At 36.9% G+C, this 18,188-nt stretch overlaps 1 protein-coding gene across 1 annotated transcript; it reads left to right on the forward strand.

Moving 5' to 3' along the window:
* The first annotated feature begins 5,650 nt into the window (after positions 1–5,650).
* LOC107716896 (GTP-binding protein Rheb-like) lies at positions 5,651–14,590 on the forward strand. Its single transcript, XM_016523510.1, has 8 exons — positions 5,651–6,000; positions 7,510–7,581; positions 8,496–8,563; positions 8,648–8,730; positions 11,121–11,177; positions 11,268–11,315; positions 13,070–13,151; positions 13,324–14,590. Exons 1-8 carry the CDS (start codon positions 5,949–5,951, stop codon positions 13,414–13,416), a joined length of 555 nt encoding a protein of 184 aa, XP_016378996.1. The 5' UTR covers positions 5,651–5,948; the 3' UTR covers positions 13,417–14,590.
* Positions 14,591–18,188: the final 3,598 nt, after the last annotated feature.

Consider the following 18,188-nt stretch of genomic DNA (forward strand, 5'->3'; position numbering starts at 1 on the left):
GCTTCGGGGGAACTGAGAGCGGCCACCGCCGCCTCGGGGAAACTGAGAGCAGACACCGCTGCCTCGGGGAAACTGAGAGCAGACCACGCCGCTCGCGCCGACATCAGCGGAGGTTCCTGCACGCTGCGTACCAGCCCCCGATGCTCCAGGAACGGGCGTGAGGTACTGGGTGCAGCAGACGAGGTCAGGATGGGCAACAGCTGTGTGTGTCTGTGAGTGTGTGCACAGGTGTGTGGAGTCAAGGTAACGGAAAAGGAGTCCGGGAGGATGGGAAATGGCGACCTCTGGTGGTGAGAGGGAGAACACCAGACGCCAGACCCTGACAAGCAGCCATCAAGTGTTAGACAGTGCTCTAGGTAATTACATGTGGAGGTTTTAGGTCTGATAATTAACACCTCTGTTTTTTCAGAATTTGCACTAATGCCAACAAAGTTTTCTAGTCTATTCAGAAAATTCACAAAGCACAAGAGAACCACAAGGATAAGCTGAGCTGAACCAATTGAAAAATGAGTAACCAAGGAAACTAACAAGGAGATGGGTGTGGTCCAATGAGTGTCCATGGCAACAAACAAGGGAACAGAGCAGCAGTGAAACATGAGGTGAACAAAGCAACACTGAAGAGTCCATGACCACAGACAGGAAACACAGGGAGGGATTGTGACAATAAGTGTTTGCTAAAAATCGATTGCATTGTTTTTGTTTGTTTGTTTTTATTTACTGATAACCAAATACACAAAAACACATGTTGGTTTTTATGTTTTATGGGGACTCTCCATAGGCATAATGGTTTTACACTGTACAAACTGAGTCAGGAAATGTCCTCATAAAACACGTTTATGTTGTTATACCTGTTACGGGGCGAACGGGACGTGAGATGTGTGGATCCATCTGCAAAGGTTTATTCAAAGGCGTGGTCATAAAACAGGTGTGACCGGTCTGGACCTTCACTCTGCGTTGTGTTGATAATTTAATGAGAAAGAGAGAGCAATAGTCCAGGCGAGGTGCAAACACAGTCTGAAACAGAAAAGCAAAGGGTAAATCCATCTACAAATCTCATTTGTAAGTCGCTTTGGATAAAAGCGTCTGCTAAATTACTAAATAAATAAATAAAATAAATCCAAGATACACAGGCAAGAATCAGATAACAGGCAATTACAAGACAAGACTAGACTAGACTAAGTAGTGATGTTAGGTTCTTGAACTAAAAGTCAATGTGGACCAGCAACTGTTTGGTTACCAAGATTCTTCAAAATATCTTCTTTTGTGTTCAGCACAAGAAAGAAATTAACACAGGTTTGGGACAACATGTGAGTGAATAAATAATGACAGAAATACAATTTTAGGGTGAACTGTCCCTTTAAGACCTGCACGCATCTAATATACAGGCATTCGTTTCTCTCAGTTTTTTACTTTCATTATAGACATAACCAACTGAGTCTATACATAAACCTTTTGTGTTTTGACAGTATTAGCACAAAACATAACTTAGTTCAGTAATTAGGCACTGTTTGACTCCCGTGAGAGTAACTCTACCGCTGAATTAACACCGATGTTAATGTATGTCACGTTGAGTAGACAGTTCATAAACCGACTCACTGACTGAAACTTGACAGGCAGACAGTTCCAAATCTGGCTTATTGACTGAAACTGGACAGGAAGACAGTTCATAAACATGCTCACTAACTGAAACTGGACAGGCAGACATTTCATAAACAGGCTTACAGACTAGGATTGGCAAGGCAGACAGTTCAGCAGACACGTTTGGGGAAACAAAACAGGCAGACAGTTCATGAATGGTCTCTATGGAAGTGACAGGGTTAACAGGACAGACAGGGGGTGCATTTACATCTTCTGGACTCATGACTGGACTAATGGGGCCTCAATAGCCGTGACAGGACAGGCAAGGGGTTCACAGACGGCCTCCATAGCCGTGACAGGACAGGCAGAGAGCTGATAAGTGAAAAACACTGACACCTCTGGAGGTTCTACAGCAGTAACATCAGGAAACAGGGAAGGTTCAATAATGGTCTCTTCGACCATGACACGACAGGCTGAGAGTGCATTGCTGGGCGCCACCACCACGCAAGGAGCTGAAGCAAGTACCGCCGCCTCGGGAGGTTCTGCAGCATACGCCGCCACCTCTGGAGAAACTGCAGCGGACGCCATCACTTCAGGGAACACAGCAGTGAGTGCCACTACCTCAAGAGTTTCTGCAGCATTCTGTGATGGTGTATGCAGCCCAAACACACCAAAAAGCAATCCGTATCATGGGAAGCACTTCAGACAGGGGAATCAGTTCCGGGACAGGAGGGCTAGAGTGAGTGGGTTTGGGGATACCAGCTGCACGTGCAGACACCAGCGGTGCATCCCTCACACTGGATACCAGACTGGGATACCAAAGGACTAACCTTGATAATCTGGGTGCAACAGACAGGACGTGACAAGACTCTAGATGATCAGCTGTGATGTGACGTGACTCTGGACGAATAGCTGAGACGTGACGAGAATCTGAACGAACAGCTGAGACGTGGCGAGACTCTAGAAGGTCAGCTGTGACGTGACGTGGCTCTGGACGAACAGCTGAGACGTGACGAGGCTCTGGACGAACAGCTAGCGGTGCATCCCTCACACTGGATACCAGACTGGGATACCAAAGGACTAACCTTGATAATCTGGGTGCAACAGACAGGACGTGACAAGACTCTAGATGATCAGCTGTGATGTGACGTGACTCTGGTAGATCAGCTGAGACGTGACGTGACTCTGGAAGATCAGCTGTGATGTGATGAGACTCTGAATGATCAGCTGATATGTGACGTGACTCTAGTCTAGACCAGTGTTTCCCAACCATTTTTTAGTTGGGGCACCCTTTGGAAATTTTAACAAACTTGTGGCACCCTACAAAATTAATTTTGTCACAATATTTGAATTTCTAACTTCGATATGATAATTTGAAAAGTATAGATATTCGGTACAACAGGGAAGAACTGCAGAATATAATGTCATACAGATATTTTTAATATTATTAAAAAATTGTGTCCATCAATGGTGGCAATCAGTATAGGCTAATTTCTAATGAAGAGACCAATTTATATGACAGATTTTAATGTAGGCTTTTATACATATGTAAACATTGTTTAATTACCATTATAACTAGCTATCTCACTAATTTTTGCTCACTCAAGTGTTTTTTTTATTTTACAGTGGGGTAATTTTGGTGTAGTAGCACGAGATAACTTGATTTCAAACTTTGAATTGAATAAAAAATGACAAGTAAGCAGTCTGGACCAGACTGGTTCAGGAAGCGGTTCGAATCTTGAAAATTCACAGTCCTCTGCCCTGTTAAACTCAGCCACTTTCCAGTTTTAGACTAATAATATTGGCCCTAGACTAATAATATTGGCCCTCCTGCCTATTATGAGCAAAGACTTGATTTACACACATTTGATAGCCCCATTCATTTCAAGCCAATACGTTTATTACACAGTTATGTTATATTATGTTATACAATCATTATATGCCACTAGAAAATACATATTATATTCATATAAACAGATTAGTCTATGTGGAAACTGATTTTTTTTTTCTTCACCGTTATTTCTAAGCCTTAACTGGCGCAAAATACAGTGTATCACAGACCACATCAGGTCATCTGTAATGTATCTGCTTGTTTTACACTCTTTGGCCACCAGGTGGTATTGTGAGCAAATGAAGCCTCAAGAAATTAACCCTTTTGTAAACCACTTGGCTGAAAAGCTTCAATACTTCATGAGGCTTCATCTCGCCATCACTACTAAGAACTAACAACTAGGGCAGAAAACTGGCTCCGTAATGTAGCTATCACTAGGTGAGCGATATACACTAAACAATACTCTAAACCAGTGTTTTTCAACCCTGGTCCTGAGCGCCGGGGGCGCCAGGACCAGGGTTGAGAAACACTGCTCTAAACAATACTCGGCAGTGAGAAAGAGGAAGTCCATGGCTTATAAAATGTGTTAATTGGTTGCAGCTGTGGGTGTAATCAGTGCAATGGATGATGAGAAATGTAGTCCGGGGTGAAGTGCAACAGTTTGTGTGGTTCAAGAGTCCATAGTAATGAGCGGGTGATCTCGGGTGGTGAGCGAACTGAAGAGCAGGCACAGGATCCGTGACAATACCAGTGTAATATCCATGTCATTATACAAATTTGTGTCCTCATAAATCACATAAACATGCACACACACACACACACAAAACGTCTTTTCTGTATTTTTTAAAAACATGGATGAGGTGTGCTTCAAGGGATTCAGCAATAGTTATAGTATACCTATTTTTTAGGACTATATACACTTAACCTATTTTCAAAGGTTTGCAAATGCAAATTACAGTTGTCTTTTTATGAGACAGTACTCACATTGGAGTGAGGAGGTCGATTCTATATAAGCAGACTCACAAACATCCAAAATTAGCATAAATGTATCATTAGATAAGTCAGAAGTCAAAGGATAAATTAAAGTAGCTGTCAGAAAGATGTGCCAAGAGAGATGGCATAAAAGAAAAATAGGCACAATCTTATTGGCATTCAAAAAGAAGTTGGATCTGAATGATACAATAATATCTCAGCTAGAATTGGACAGCCTTATAATAGGAAAGCATGATTCTGGCTGTTGTAATAAATGTGGACTTTAAGAAACTAAGAAAAGAGCATATGCTGATGAAATGTAAGGTATGTGAAAAATCCAGCTCAGAGGAGAACTAAAACTTCTTGCTATCAATTGTGGGACATTACAGAACATTCTGAACTAGATGAGTAAAGTTTTTTAACTTGGCATTTTCTCATATAGTATAATATACATATTCTCATATACAGTGCTGCTTGAAAGTTTGTGAACCCTTTAGAATTGTCTATATTTCTGCATGAATATAACCCAAAAAATCATCAGATTTTCATGCAAGTCCTGAAAGTTGACCCATCTGTTCAGAGGTGTTTTAATCAGTGAGATGGCTATCAGGTGTCAGTGTGTGCCCTGTTTTATTAAAAGAACAGGGATCTATCAAAGTTTGGTCATGTTTGTGGAAGTGTATCATGGCACAAACAAATGAGATCTCTGAGGACCTCAGAAAAAGAGTTGATGTTGTTCATCAGGCTAGAAAAGGTTTCAAAGCCATCTCTAAAGTGTTTGGACTCCACTAATCCACAGTCAGACAGACTGTGTACAAATGGAGGAAATTCAAGACCACTGTTACCATCCCCAGGAGTGGTCCACTAACAAAGCACACTCTAAAAGCAAGACGTGTAAAAGTCCACTAGGTTTCAAAGGACTGCAGGCTAACTTTTAAGCAACTAAAGGCCTTTCTCACATTGACTAATGTTAATGTTTATGAGCCTATCATCAGGAGAACACTGAACAACCATGGTGTCCATGGCAGAGTCGCAAGAAGAAAGCCACTGCTCTCCAAAAAGAACATCGCTGGATTGGATTCTCTTTGTCTACTTACAGGATTTGTGTGACAATCTAATTATGTTTTTGGTCATACTTATGCAGAAATATAGAAAATTATAAAGGGTTCAGAAACTTTCAAGCAGCACTGTATATAATTCCCCTTGTACAGCAACACGCCACCCCAGTAGGGGGCGGAAGTGCACCAACAGTTGGTTTGCCAACCGCCATATAACCTAGAAGTAGAAGACACGCTAGTGCAGTGAATAAGCATTTTAGATCATTCGTCGTAGTTTTAAGACGTCACTATATACCTAAAGGTTTACTTCCAAAGAAAAGTATTTTTGACTGTACGGCGTACACAAACCGAAAAGTTTACTTTATGCGACAGAAACAATGATGAAGATCTTTCTGGAGGGCGTGGAAAAGTTTGTTGTTATCACGTGATAGACCTCTAATGTTTGATAAACTATTTCTTTCTTAAGCTCCAGTTCTTTGGTTTCGACGTTCAAAGGATATTCACAAATAATGCCTCAACCTAAATACAGAAAGATTGCTGTATTAGGGTATCGTTCTGTTGGTGAGTGTTTGATATACTTTTTTTTTAGTAGGAAGTATTTGATGTTATGTAGTCGCTAAGTTAGAGTTCTTACAGTTGTATAGTAAATTTCATTTTTAGCTGTTCTCTGGTGTCCAGCCACTTTAAGTCAATTTACTAATTTATTTCGACACTGTAAAGAAACTTCAAACAGGGCACCAGCATTTGGAAACATAATGGAGAAGCGCATGGTGCTGGCAGGAATTAGCAACGTGCGGATCTCAACGAACGAGGATCACACGCGATCATTTACAATCATTTGCCAATGAAAACTCGAATATAATCAATCTGGCAATTCTAGTAACATCTCGCTATGCCTCAGAAGTGATTTGTAACGAGTTGGCAGTTCCTTTTTAGCTAGTAATTCGCCAGTTATTGCCGCTTTCTGTTCCACCTTAAATGACTCTACGACTCACATTAACGTGTCGATGGCGCTGTGTCCATAAAGGTCTTTACAGTGCTCATTCTCGGTCATTTTCAAGGGTACGTTAAATGTGACACTGTTGTTTAATGAACAGTTTAATGCCCCATCAAGATTTTCAAACAATACATACTGAGTCGAGTCGAATGTGACATTTTTACTGTACCATTTTAATGGTTTTGTGAAATTGACGTGCGCGACAACAAAGAATAAGCCGTCCTGTTGCACCTTCTGGCCAATATGAGGCTGCCTTTTGCCTCTGCCAAAGTTTGTTACTCTACCGCTCTATTTTAATGCACCTATGGATCTTACATTTGAGTCAACACATATAAATAAGTTTAGTTTAATCATCTGTTTGATGTGTAGTACTGGTTTTTCGTCATTATCAAGGATAAGCCTAATATGATGGCTGATAAAAAATACAAAACTTGAAGAATACTTACTATACCTTTTTTTTTTTTTAAATCGAAATTTCAAAATTACATTTTCAATTGCAGCAATGCAGTGTAAATCTATATCGATAGAACTAACGTATATAATATTCTTATTTGACAAAATTCTGTTTAACTTTATCTTGCACACCTGGCGGCCCTTTGAAATCCTTTTATATTTGGTGTATTGCCTTCTGAAGTGGCAGTTCTTGTGGTATTGTTTGCTGACTGGTGCCATTAGGTTAACAGATTACATTTTGTCTTTATGCAAATGCAAAGTGATTCCATATTTCAGTTGAGGACAGCAAGCTATATTTCTGTTGTTATCAGCTATTTCTATCATTCAAATAATATAAATAATTAAATAAACCTTCTGCTGATGTTCACACTATGCATTACACATTTACATGCATTGTGTTAGTGCCATGTTCTTAACCTGCATATACATGTGGCTTGATCAGTCAGCAGCTTTCTCAACACCTTTCTGTTACTTTAGTTATTATTTTTTCTGTTATAATAAAATAATTTATGATTATTATTTTACTTTGTCATTTAACACCCTTATAATAGATGGCACATTTTTGTTACTAATTATTGTTAAACACTGTTTTGCTAATTGTTTTGATTTATTTACAACAGGAAAATCCTCCCTCACGATACAGTTTGTAGAAGGACAATTTGTAGATTCCTATGACCCTACTATTGAAAACAGTGAGTACTGGAATATTTTATTGATATACTGTTTTTCTAGCATTCATAGATTGCATTATTCTAAAATGCCATAATGGACTAATAGGCCTACATGTAGTGAGTGTCTTGCAATTAGTATATGCTACTAAGTTTTTAAGATCATTATATAATGTAGAAAGAAAGTATGAGAGTTGACAGGGCTGTTTCTGACCATTGACTCATTGGCATTTCTCTGGGGAAAACTATGACTCTTTGCATTTGAAATGAGCCTGTGTGCTGTAATCTGTTAAACAACATAGTGTAACCACTTTTGTTTATTTTTCATTTACTGTTTTTATTATTTTGTTTAGTATTCACTTTCTAGTTTAGTATAAATGTATATATGTATATAAATGTCTTTATTTATTTTAATGTTTTGGCAAATTTAATGTAAATTTGAATGCTATATATTTATCCCTTTGTGTATGCATACATAACATATATATAACTTGTGTAATAACATTAATTATTCATTAACAAACATTGTTACATAATGTTTAACAGATCATTAGTTGTTTAAATAGAAATTAGTGTCATTAAAATTTGATTCATGTACTGTTATAATCATATGAATGTTAATGAACCACTTATCTGCTAAGTATAATGTTGTTTAAGAAGTAATTAAAATTGTGTTATTAGTGTTGCCAACATATTTTTATTTTCATCAAGTGATCAGTAATGACTGCTATATTGTGACACCTGTCAGGTTAACTAAATAGGAAAATTGGAAGAAAACAAAATCTGTTGTTCCTTATTCAGTTTTTAATTCCCGCTTGTGTGCTGTGTGATATCTCGGCAGCCATCGTGGACATTTTGTTATAATATTGTTGCTCCAAAACTACCTTTGAATGTTCTGATATCCCCAATTGAATATATCTTTTCTGTTTGCCTTTAAGCTTTTAATAAAATGGTGTCTGTGAATGGCCAGGATTTCAATCTCCAGTTGGTTGACACAGCTGGACAGGTAAGAACACCCCAGCCCAAACTTTCTGTAACTTTTTCCCCCATCATTTTTCATACCAGTTGTCCCCTCCCCCTTTCTGTTTAGGATGAGTATTCCATTTTCCCCCAGTCTCATTCTATGGATATTCATGGTTACGTTCTGGTGTATTCTGTCACTTCAATGAAAAGGTCAGGTTTTTTTTTTCTTTCTTATACTGTTATGGTTGTTTTCCTTAGTCATATACAGTGCCTTGCGAAAGTATTCATACCCCTTTATTTTTTTTTTCTTTCACGTTTTGTTATATTGCTGCCTTATACTAAACTGCTTTAAATTACTTTTTCCCACATCAATCTATACTCCAATCACCATAATGGTAGAGCAAAAAACAGGTTTTTAACATCTACGCAAATGTATTAAAAATAAAAAACTTAAAGGATTCCATTGCGTGAGTATTCATACCCTTATCTGGGACAGTTAAAATTTAGCTCAGGACCATTCATATTGCTTATAGATGTCACTACACTTCGAGTGAAGTTAACCTGTGGCAAATTCAATTGAATGGATATGATCTGGAAAGGCACACACATCTTAAAGGGGTCATATGATGCGATTTCAAGTTTTCCTTTCTCTTTGGAGTGTTACAAGCTGATTGTGCATAGATAAGATCCCTGAAGTTGCAAAGACTAAAGTCTCAAAACCAAAGAGATATTCTTTATCAAAGTTAAGACTCTGCCACGCCCCCCTAAAACGGCTCGTTCTAACGTCAGCTAAATATTTAGTTATATAATACTTATGCAATATACTTATTTCAGTTTTTTTATTTTTAATTAATTTACGAAGTTGTGACAATTCTGTTTTTGCTTTGTCAATATGGTGTATGGAGTGTAGATTGATGTGGGGAAAAAAGTACATTTAAGCAGTTTAACAAAAGGCAGCAACATAAAACGTGAAAAAATTGAAGGCACTGTAATTGGAATGTTTAAATGTTTGGTCTGTTTTGATTTTAAGTTTAATAATGCAATACAGTACAATACAATAATGACAATAATGCATTTGCATGCTTGTGTAATCTCTTTTTTTATTTCGTTCTTTATTCTTGGACTCATCTATATATACCTTGCTGGGGGTTTTTGTGCATCTTTATTTTCTTCAGTATTCTGACTGTAACCTGGGTTATGCTTTGTTTTTCTGCCTGCATCTCACACACAATCCTAATTATTGTTGAGTATACTCCATTGACCATAAGCTTGTACGGACAATTGTGACTCATTTGTACTAAGACTGATTTGTAATACTTCATCTGTTTGTCATCTTTATATTGTTTCAAATTCAAGTTGGTTTTCATTTTACTGATTACAGAGAAACATGCTGTCAGAGAGATCAGCATGGAATCTCAATACAGTTATTTCAGTCAGGTCTTCTAGAGAGATAAAATATTATAGCACCTTTAATCAAAGCTACTTCAGTCTGGATATATTGACTCTGATCTAGCGATTTATTGCACTCCAATTTACCGATGATCTATACATACTTTAGAGGTATTTTAGCCCATGTGCACAATGACAAGATCATTTAAAACGATATAATCTCTTGTTTACAGCTTTGATGCCATTTATGACTGAAATATTAGCTTAATTTCTGTTTCAAATGTGTGATAACGTTTTAAATCTTAATGGATATGTGTACTAATACTGCTCTGTACATGTATCAAACTGTTGCACTAGTTTCCTAATTAATCTTACTAGAATAAAAATAAAAACTTATGCAATAGCAAGAGAACTGATCAAACATTTTCTGTTTTGGTTGCAACCACTATGACTGCCACATGATTTGGCTTGCTATATAGATATACTATAATATACTATAGCTTACTATAGATATAAATGCATAGGACAAAAATGTAAATTGAATCAGCACTGGCTCTGTCAAGCCCCATTTCCATCATAATGGTTCTGGTGCGGATTACTGACCAGTGTTCTGGGTTGGAAAAATCGATTCCACTCTGGCCCTATAGCAGTCTCACTGAGCAATGTAATAACATTCTATTCCATTACTCTGAAGGTCTTAATATGTTAAATTGCATGAGAGAGAATGTGTTCAATTTCAGTTTCTCTTGAGCAACTACAGATGAGAGTAGTGGCAGTTTACCGGCAGAAATGCACAGTAATGACTCCCAGTGTCTGAACAGCATAACACAGAAATGCTGCTTACACAAACAATGTGACGCATCATATTTGTTTTTGGACTGGTTATGTAGTCACTTAAACAACACCTATATCACCTTTTCTGTTACATAAGTCTATGGGAACACATGGCAACTTCTAGACAGGCTTCAGTTTGCCCAGCGAAACACTATGTAGGAAACACTGAATATATTTTACTAATATTTGATATTTGTCAAAACCATTGCAGATACTATAACACTAGTGACACACTCAATATTGGCTGAGAAAAAGGACCTTTTTTTTAACCTCATATTCTGATAAGTGTTATTTTTCTTCTGAGTGTAAGGGCTTAGATACTGATATGAATGTTTTTCAGAGGCCAATAAAATGTAAACAATCCGCTCTGTTTTCAGTTTTGAAGTTGTGCAGGTTCTACATGACAAGCTTCTTGATATGGTTGGAAAGATACAGTAAGTGTGGTTTAAACTTGTGAACATATGGTCTAAAATATTACACAAGGTCATAAAACATGTAGTCATAAATATTACATATTTACCCAGGGTACCTACTGTTCTAGTTGGAAACAAAAAAGACCTTCACATGGAAAGGTAAGCATATACTATATATTCCCCTTTTGCATGTTTTAGGGACCAAGCACTTAAACCCTATTTTTGATGATGATGATGGTGGAGTTTAATTTTACTTTTATAGGGAAAAATACTTAGAAAACAGTACATTACATAGACTTGGTAGAATTGTCCCAAATCCCCCTACTACTCAGGCATACATGCTCACATCAATCTGACAGTCTGTCAAAAAAAGCTTTTTTTTTTTTTGCCATCAGACATACTGTTGGATATCAATTTTTACCCAGGCCATATTGCCTTTTGTCATTTTGAATTACATTTAAAAGGTTTTTCAAGCCTATTGTAGTTCAAAGGGTGTTTGTCTAATCAATCATCATATGCTCCTGACTAGGGCTGTCAAAAAAAAATTCAAATTTCGAATATTCGTCGAATTTAAAATAAAAATCCACGAATTTTAGGTGTGCGTTAAGGAGGCAGCCTTATCAGTGGTGCATGAGATGCGATGACGATGTAAGTGTCATTGCATTTTATTGTTTTTGTTAGCCTATCCAGTTGAAGCCACTAGATGCGGTGCTGCAGATGTCCGTATGCACAAAGGCACAGATCCCTAAACAAGGCCATATCTGCAGATGAAACTTTTTTGTAGAAGCATTTTTTAAATTTGAATTAGCACCTCATGACTACACCACGTTGTGTACGAGAAGCTGCAAAAGACACTGGTGCAAGTGGAATGTAAAAAACACGGTGACATTAATTTATAAGTAAATATAATTGGCGATATATTGCGTCACCAAAAATTATTGAGGTCATGTACATATATTGCGCGATAAGTCGATATATTGATTATTGCGACAGGCCTACCATCTAGAAATACTCTAGCAACCGCAACAACACTCTAGCAACCACCTACAACTTTAGGTTTGAATATGAACAAGCAGCATCCATATTTTCACATTTTCAAGCAGCATCCGCCCTTTGTATTAAACTATGCATACATACATGATGCTGTTTTGTATAAACATTGTGCATAAACATTATGCACTTTTTTTCACAGATAGTCATGTTATCTTATTCTTTGAATAAACGTGCATTAGTAATATTTTGCTTGAGGCCCTCTTGTGGCCTCAGGAGAGAAGCCAAAAGCTTTTCTTGACCCTAACTGAAATTATGCATTTTAAAGGGGTCCTGTGATGCTATTTTAAAGATCATTATTTTGTGTATTTGGTGTAACAAAATATGTTGACATGCTTTAATGTTCAAAAAACACATTATTTTTCAAATACTGTACATTATTATAATTTGAATGTTGATAATATTTATGTACAAAATTCGAATTTAGTTTTTCAGCCATTTTGACAGCCCTACTCCTGACAAAGAGTTTTAAAATGAATTTTGATGTTTAGTTTTTGTTTTCTGTGGTAGACATGCTTGCATATACTAAAAATCACAATTGATTTAGCAAATTTCTAATCTTAATAATTTGGCCTTAATATCATGAGCCTGCAAGCCTGGTCTCATGATAATGCTTCCTTGGGGCATACAGTTGAATGATACCCTCTCAAAACAAGTGTGTTAAAGTAAGGCATTGATGGGCCATTTAGGTAACGGATGAACGAGATTAACATTATTAACATTCATCAATGTGATGTAATGTCTTTTTGTGCTTTTGTCTGTATATGCAGCAACAAAATGAGTAAGGGCAGCTGCAAAGGGAATGAGATAGTTGGTAGGCACAGCATTTCCAATCTCATGCTTTCTCTCTTTTTTTTATTTAGAGTGATTAAACCAGAAGAGGGCAAGAAGCTTGCTGATTCTTGGGGTGCCGCTTTTATGGAGTCATCTGCTAAGGAAAATCAGGTAACTTCGTTTTTGTTTTTTGGGGGGTTTTTTCGAATAAGGAAATTTTGCTTGTTTTACAGTTGTTTACAAAACTTGTTATAGACATATTTCTGCAGTACACATTTTTGTTTTCTGTACAGTATGGACATTTGTGCATATGTTCTACTTTTTAAAAGCATTTATTTTACAGACAGCTGTAGAGGTTTTCAAGAGGATTATTCTGGAAATGGAAAAAGTTGATGGAAATGCCCCATCAGAGGAGAAGAAGTGTGCTGTGATGTAAGGCATGCAGTAAACTCACATGCTGAAGTTAAGAGACACATCACCATGCCATTAATTATAATGGAGCAGTTCAGTAACAGGTCCTCTCCTGATGAATTATTTCCAAATGCAGTCAAGATTTTAAGCAAATCAGTACTGTTCAAAACCAATGTCAACAAACTTTCTTTCAATATTTAGTATTGGGAATTCAATATTAATGCTATATGAGGCTAAAATTACTGTAAAAGTACTGTAAAAATTACTGTTTATTTAAAATCTCCCATCTCTTTTACTTTAAGCTTTGTTGACTGACATTTAATGTTTAATCTGACAGGTACTAACCTGTCTGCAATCTACGGTCTCAGATTATCTCAGCAGTGCACAGTTGCTCTTATTTGAAATTTGTTTTTCTTTTTTTGCTCTCCCTCTGACAACTATTTACTAATTTTACTTATCTTGAGTAATCAGCAGAATTAAAATGTGTATCAGTAGTCCATTTAAATTTAGTTTTTACAGAGACTGTCATTGAGACTGCACATATTAACAACTCAGTGCTGTGCTCCTCCTTTCCTCTTCCTAGTGGAGTATGTGAACAGTGTGGGTGTGTATATATAAGATGATGTAAACAACATCCTAAAAGATCCACTGTTCACACTGTTGGTTTTATACACAATCAAGTGACTACAAGAACTGTATTCTTTCTAAACCTTCAGTATAAAGTAAATATGAGATCTTTAAAACTTTGTTAGAATTCTATTTGTGAGATTTAGCTTCTTTTTTTTTTTCATTTGTTGGAAGTGTTTTGCTTTTGATTCAGCTTGGTTACCTGTAACGATGCCCTACACCCATTTTAGTCATGCCACTGTCAGCATACACTATCTTTACGTGGCATATAAAAGTGTGTGTGAGAAAAATACACCGTTTTAGTATGTTGCTGAACTTCATACAGACCATTTGCCGTTTGTGAGGGCATAGTCTAATATTTACATAGTTACCAAGGACCAGTCAATTTATGATCAACAGTTTCCCCCTGTGGAGTCGTATAAACGTAATCTTCATTTAAAAGCAGGGTCACAAACAATACCTCTGTAGAGCCGTTACGACTGATAATACACCGGCTACCAAAAAAATTTTTTTCCAATGCAGTTGTAGTATCCTCCCTGCTTCCTATTTAGTAACCCCTTAGTGATATTAAATAGCACCAAGATACGAATACCATCCAGAAATGTCCTGACCTATACTACACTGAATCAGCACTACTGAAGTCCAAGGGTCCTTTGAAATCTGACCTCCTCATTTTCCTGTGAAGTTCAGGGTGCCAGGTTTTTCATTTTTATAATTTTGACAACCTACTTCATTATAATTTTAGGGACTTCTGTATATGGAATTTTTGTATGTGGAAAAATAAACATTTAAAGAATGTGTTAATGTGTTTTCTGTTTGTTTTCGTTCTTACGGTTGGATTTCTCACCTCAGAGTTGAAATAGTCAGGGCAATACATTTTCCATATAATGCAACTTGCTGCTTAACCACCTTAGTACAATGCATGTTTGCAGAGATTAACTAACTAGTCGCAGCTTTTAGTAACTTGTCAAACATCAAACTGAGAAGTTATGTTAATGACAGCATGCAGGTGGAGTAATAACTTCTGACAATTAATAAATTTAGTCATTTACATAAACAGAATTCCATTCATTTTTATATAAATTATGTAATTGCTGTATGCTTTCCTCCCATATATGTGCAGTTTAGTCAGTGAGTAAATTTCATGGGATTGTAACTTCTCTGTGACTCTGCTGAAAATGAACATGGCATCTGAGGACTGCTTTGCTTTTGTTCTCTTTTAATTAAAGGCAGGGTATGTGATTTTTCAAAAACACTTTAGAAAACTGATTTGGGCCGAATCGCAAAACAAACTTGTAGCCAATCAGCAATAAGGGGCGTGTCTACTCGTGATGTGGAGGAGAGAGCTTTCAGTGCATGGGACAGACATTAGCTGAGCCGAGCGACAGAGAGAGAGAGATGGCGGATAAAAAAACAAAAGAGGAAAACGTCTGCGGAACGATAAGACAAGAAGTAGGACCCGTGGATGTTTGATTCCATCTTGGGTTCCCTCTTATGTAATAATCTGGGGTTCCCCAGATAAAACTCTTAATTAGTCAAAATTCTCATTATTGAGTTGCATTATGGGATTGAATGAGCACACTTGATAATGTTCACTATGGTCTTGGACGCCACTACAAATGGCTGTTTCATCAAATGGTATAGCCATTGCGACTATGCAATAAAAGCACAGGCCTTGGAACACCCGCGTCTATGAGACTGCTCACACCCTGCATGGTGAGTACTGCTGGTGTTTTGAAATTTTATTCCCCACTAGATTATAGCTCCCCTGCTTCTGGTTGGTTGTTATACTGGGGATCTCGAATACTCATTCCCACAACTAACCCTAACCATAGTAGAGGAAACCAAGGGAGTCATAATAGTTTGCAGTTAATAATGAAATAGTTTTTGAGTTAATGAGAAACGGTCTCCATACCTCAGGAAATGTGCTTCATTCTAGAAATCTTAAAAGTATCGACTCGAAGGCGACTAAACCAGACGCTGCCTTTGTGCTGAAATTACTTAAGGTGATAGAATAAAGATGGACATTTTAAGGTGATGAAAACTGGTCAGGTTCCCTCAAGTTAATGCTCATAACAGTGAGTTAAAATTGAGGTAATGTGCAGTGATGTCTGTGATCGCAGGTAACAAGGATTCAGTACATCACGAGAAGTAGAGACAACAATTTACCCACCAGTCTTTGCACATCAGTCTAGAACTGCATTCAAATGGGCTAATATAAACAGCGAAAAGATATTGAGACTAGTGTTTTTATTGATTTTAATTAGTTCCTGGTGTGGTTCATTCGTGGTTATAAAGTAGATGTGATGCAACCATTATAATGCATCTGTTACGATTATAGGTCAAATAAGAAGACACATTCAATATAACTAGATCATGTTATTTTCATATTAAAATCACATCAGACATTTATCACTCAATTTAAGCCTTTTGGATATGACATTACATGAATTTATAATAAAACAAGTATTATTTACACAAGTACATTGTCATCATACCCCCAACTATTGTAATGTGTATAACTCAAGTTTTGTCTGGTTGATGATGCAGCAGTGTGTTCAAATCAATGCATTTTGTCAGGTTCAGTGAACTTCAACAGTTCACCCCTGCTTGTTGCATAGGGAGCAATGAACACTGAAGGGACAATGTAAATAAGAATGCAGTTTAGGATGATTTTGTTGTCTTGAGTCATTGAGGTTTTTGAATGGGATTTAGTTAAATACCAAAAATAAGGTATGTGGTTACCAGATGTTTTGGGATTTTATTCGGTTACACTTTATTTTGATAGTCCACTTTAGACATTTTACTAACTAGAAGTAACTTTGCAACTACATGTCTACTAACTCTCAAGAGTAGACTGTTAGGGTAGGTTTAGGGTTAGTAGAATAAGTTGACATGCTTGCAAAATTTCTTACAGTCAGTATGTTGTATGTTGTGGACCCATCAAAATAAAGATTTAGAAGATATTAAGCAGACAGTCTACTAATACTCTAATGACTGCTAGCTGACATGTAGTTGCAAAGTTACTGTTAGTAGAATGTCTAAAGTGGACTATCAAAATAAAGTGTAACCTCTTATTCTACTCCATAGCTTTTGGCTCAAAAAAGAGAAAAGAAATTGCTAACAAGTGGTAGGTTGTTGTGGAAATTAAACATAATTATGCCTAACTGGAAAACACGTGATGTACCCACTTGTACAGCCTCTTTGTGTTTATGATGCTCTTGCAAACTATTTTAATTCAAACTTTCCAACTTTTACATTTTTAATAAAGACTAGAATATTTGTCAAAAGCTTAGTGGTGGCAATGTTTAGGTCATATGACAGTGGTGCTTTATTTATTGACAAACTTTAGGTTTTTACTTCTGGCAATTGCATTTAGGTTATGTGAGGATTAACGTGATGTATAAAAGGGTGTAAGAATCAAACTTTTGTTGGATGCAGAGCTTATTTTCTACAATAATCCAAACGACAATGGAAAAACCCTACTGGCTTTTTGCCAAGGGAACCAGGTTGAATTACTTGACTACCCCATATCTAAATAAAATAATTTTAACCAAATAATTTTAGGTGTTTTTTTTTCTTTCTGTAAATGCTATTTTTACAGAAATAGAAAAGTCAATAGGAAATGTCATGGTATTCATTATAGAGAGTACTCAAGACAAAAAAAGTACAATATTTTGAGATGGCAATCTTCAAAGTTGATACTCTAAAAGTGTAGAGGCATGATGAGAATCACTAAGTTTGGGTCTTCCTCCAATTCGACAACCTCCAAAGCAACAACCAACAATTTCACCCCACTAGATTTTCTGTTACCAAACTCCTCCTAAGGGGTTTATGAGATCTTCATTAAATTTGGCTCAGACCATCAGACCATTGGCCCTTGACCATTCAGGCTTTTTGTTTTAACTGTTCTCAAATAACACATTAACAATTTCATGCAAGATGTCCAAAAGCATGTAAAGCAATGCTTTGGGATACTGACATGAAACTTTGCATGTAACCGTACCCTGCAATTATCAACTTGGTAACAGTGCCTCCTACTGTACTACAACAGGCAGTTGTATTGTAAGGATGTTTAATTATATCTTTCAACCACTTTTGTAAAATAATCTTATAAGTGCTTGACTGTAATTCATTCCAAAAATCACACATGATTTGACAAGGAGTTCG

Source organism: Sinocyclocheilus rhinocerous, unplaced genomic scaffold (assembly GCF_001515625.1).
Source record: "Sinocyclocheilus rhinocerous isolate Xijiao unplaced genomic scaffold, SAMN03320098_v1.1 scaffold59, whole genome shotgun sequence".
In the NCBI taxonomy this organism is placed as follows: domain Eukaryota; kingdom Metazoa; phylum Chordata; class Actinopteri; order Cypriniformes; family Cyprinidae; genus Sinocyclocheilus; species Sinocyclocheilus rhinocerous.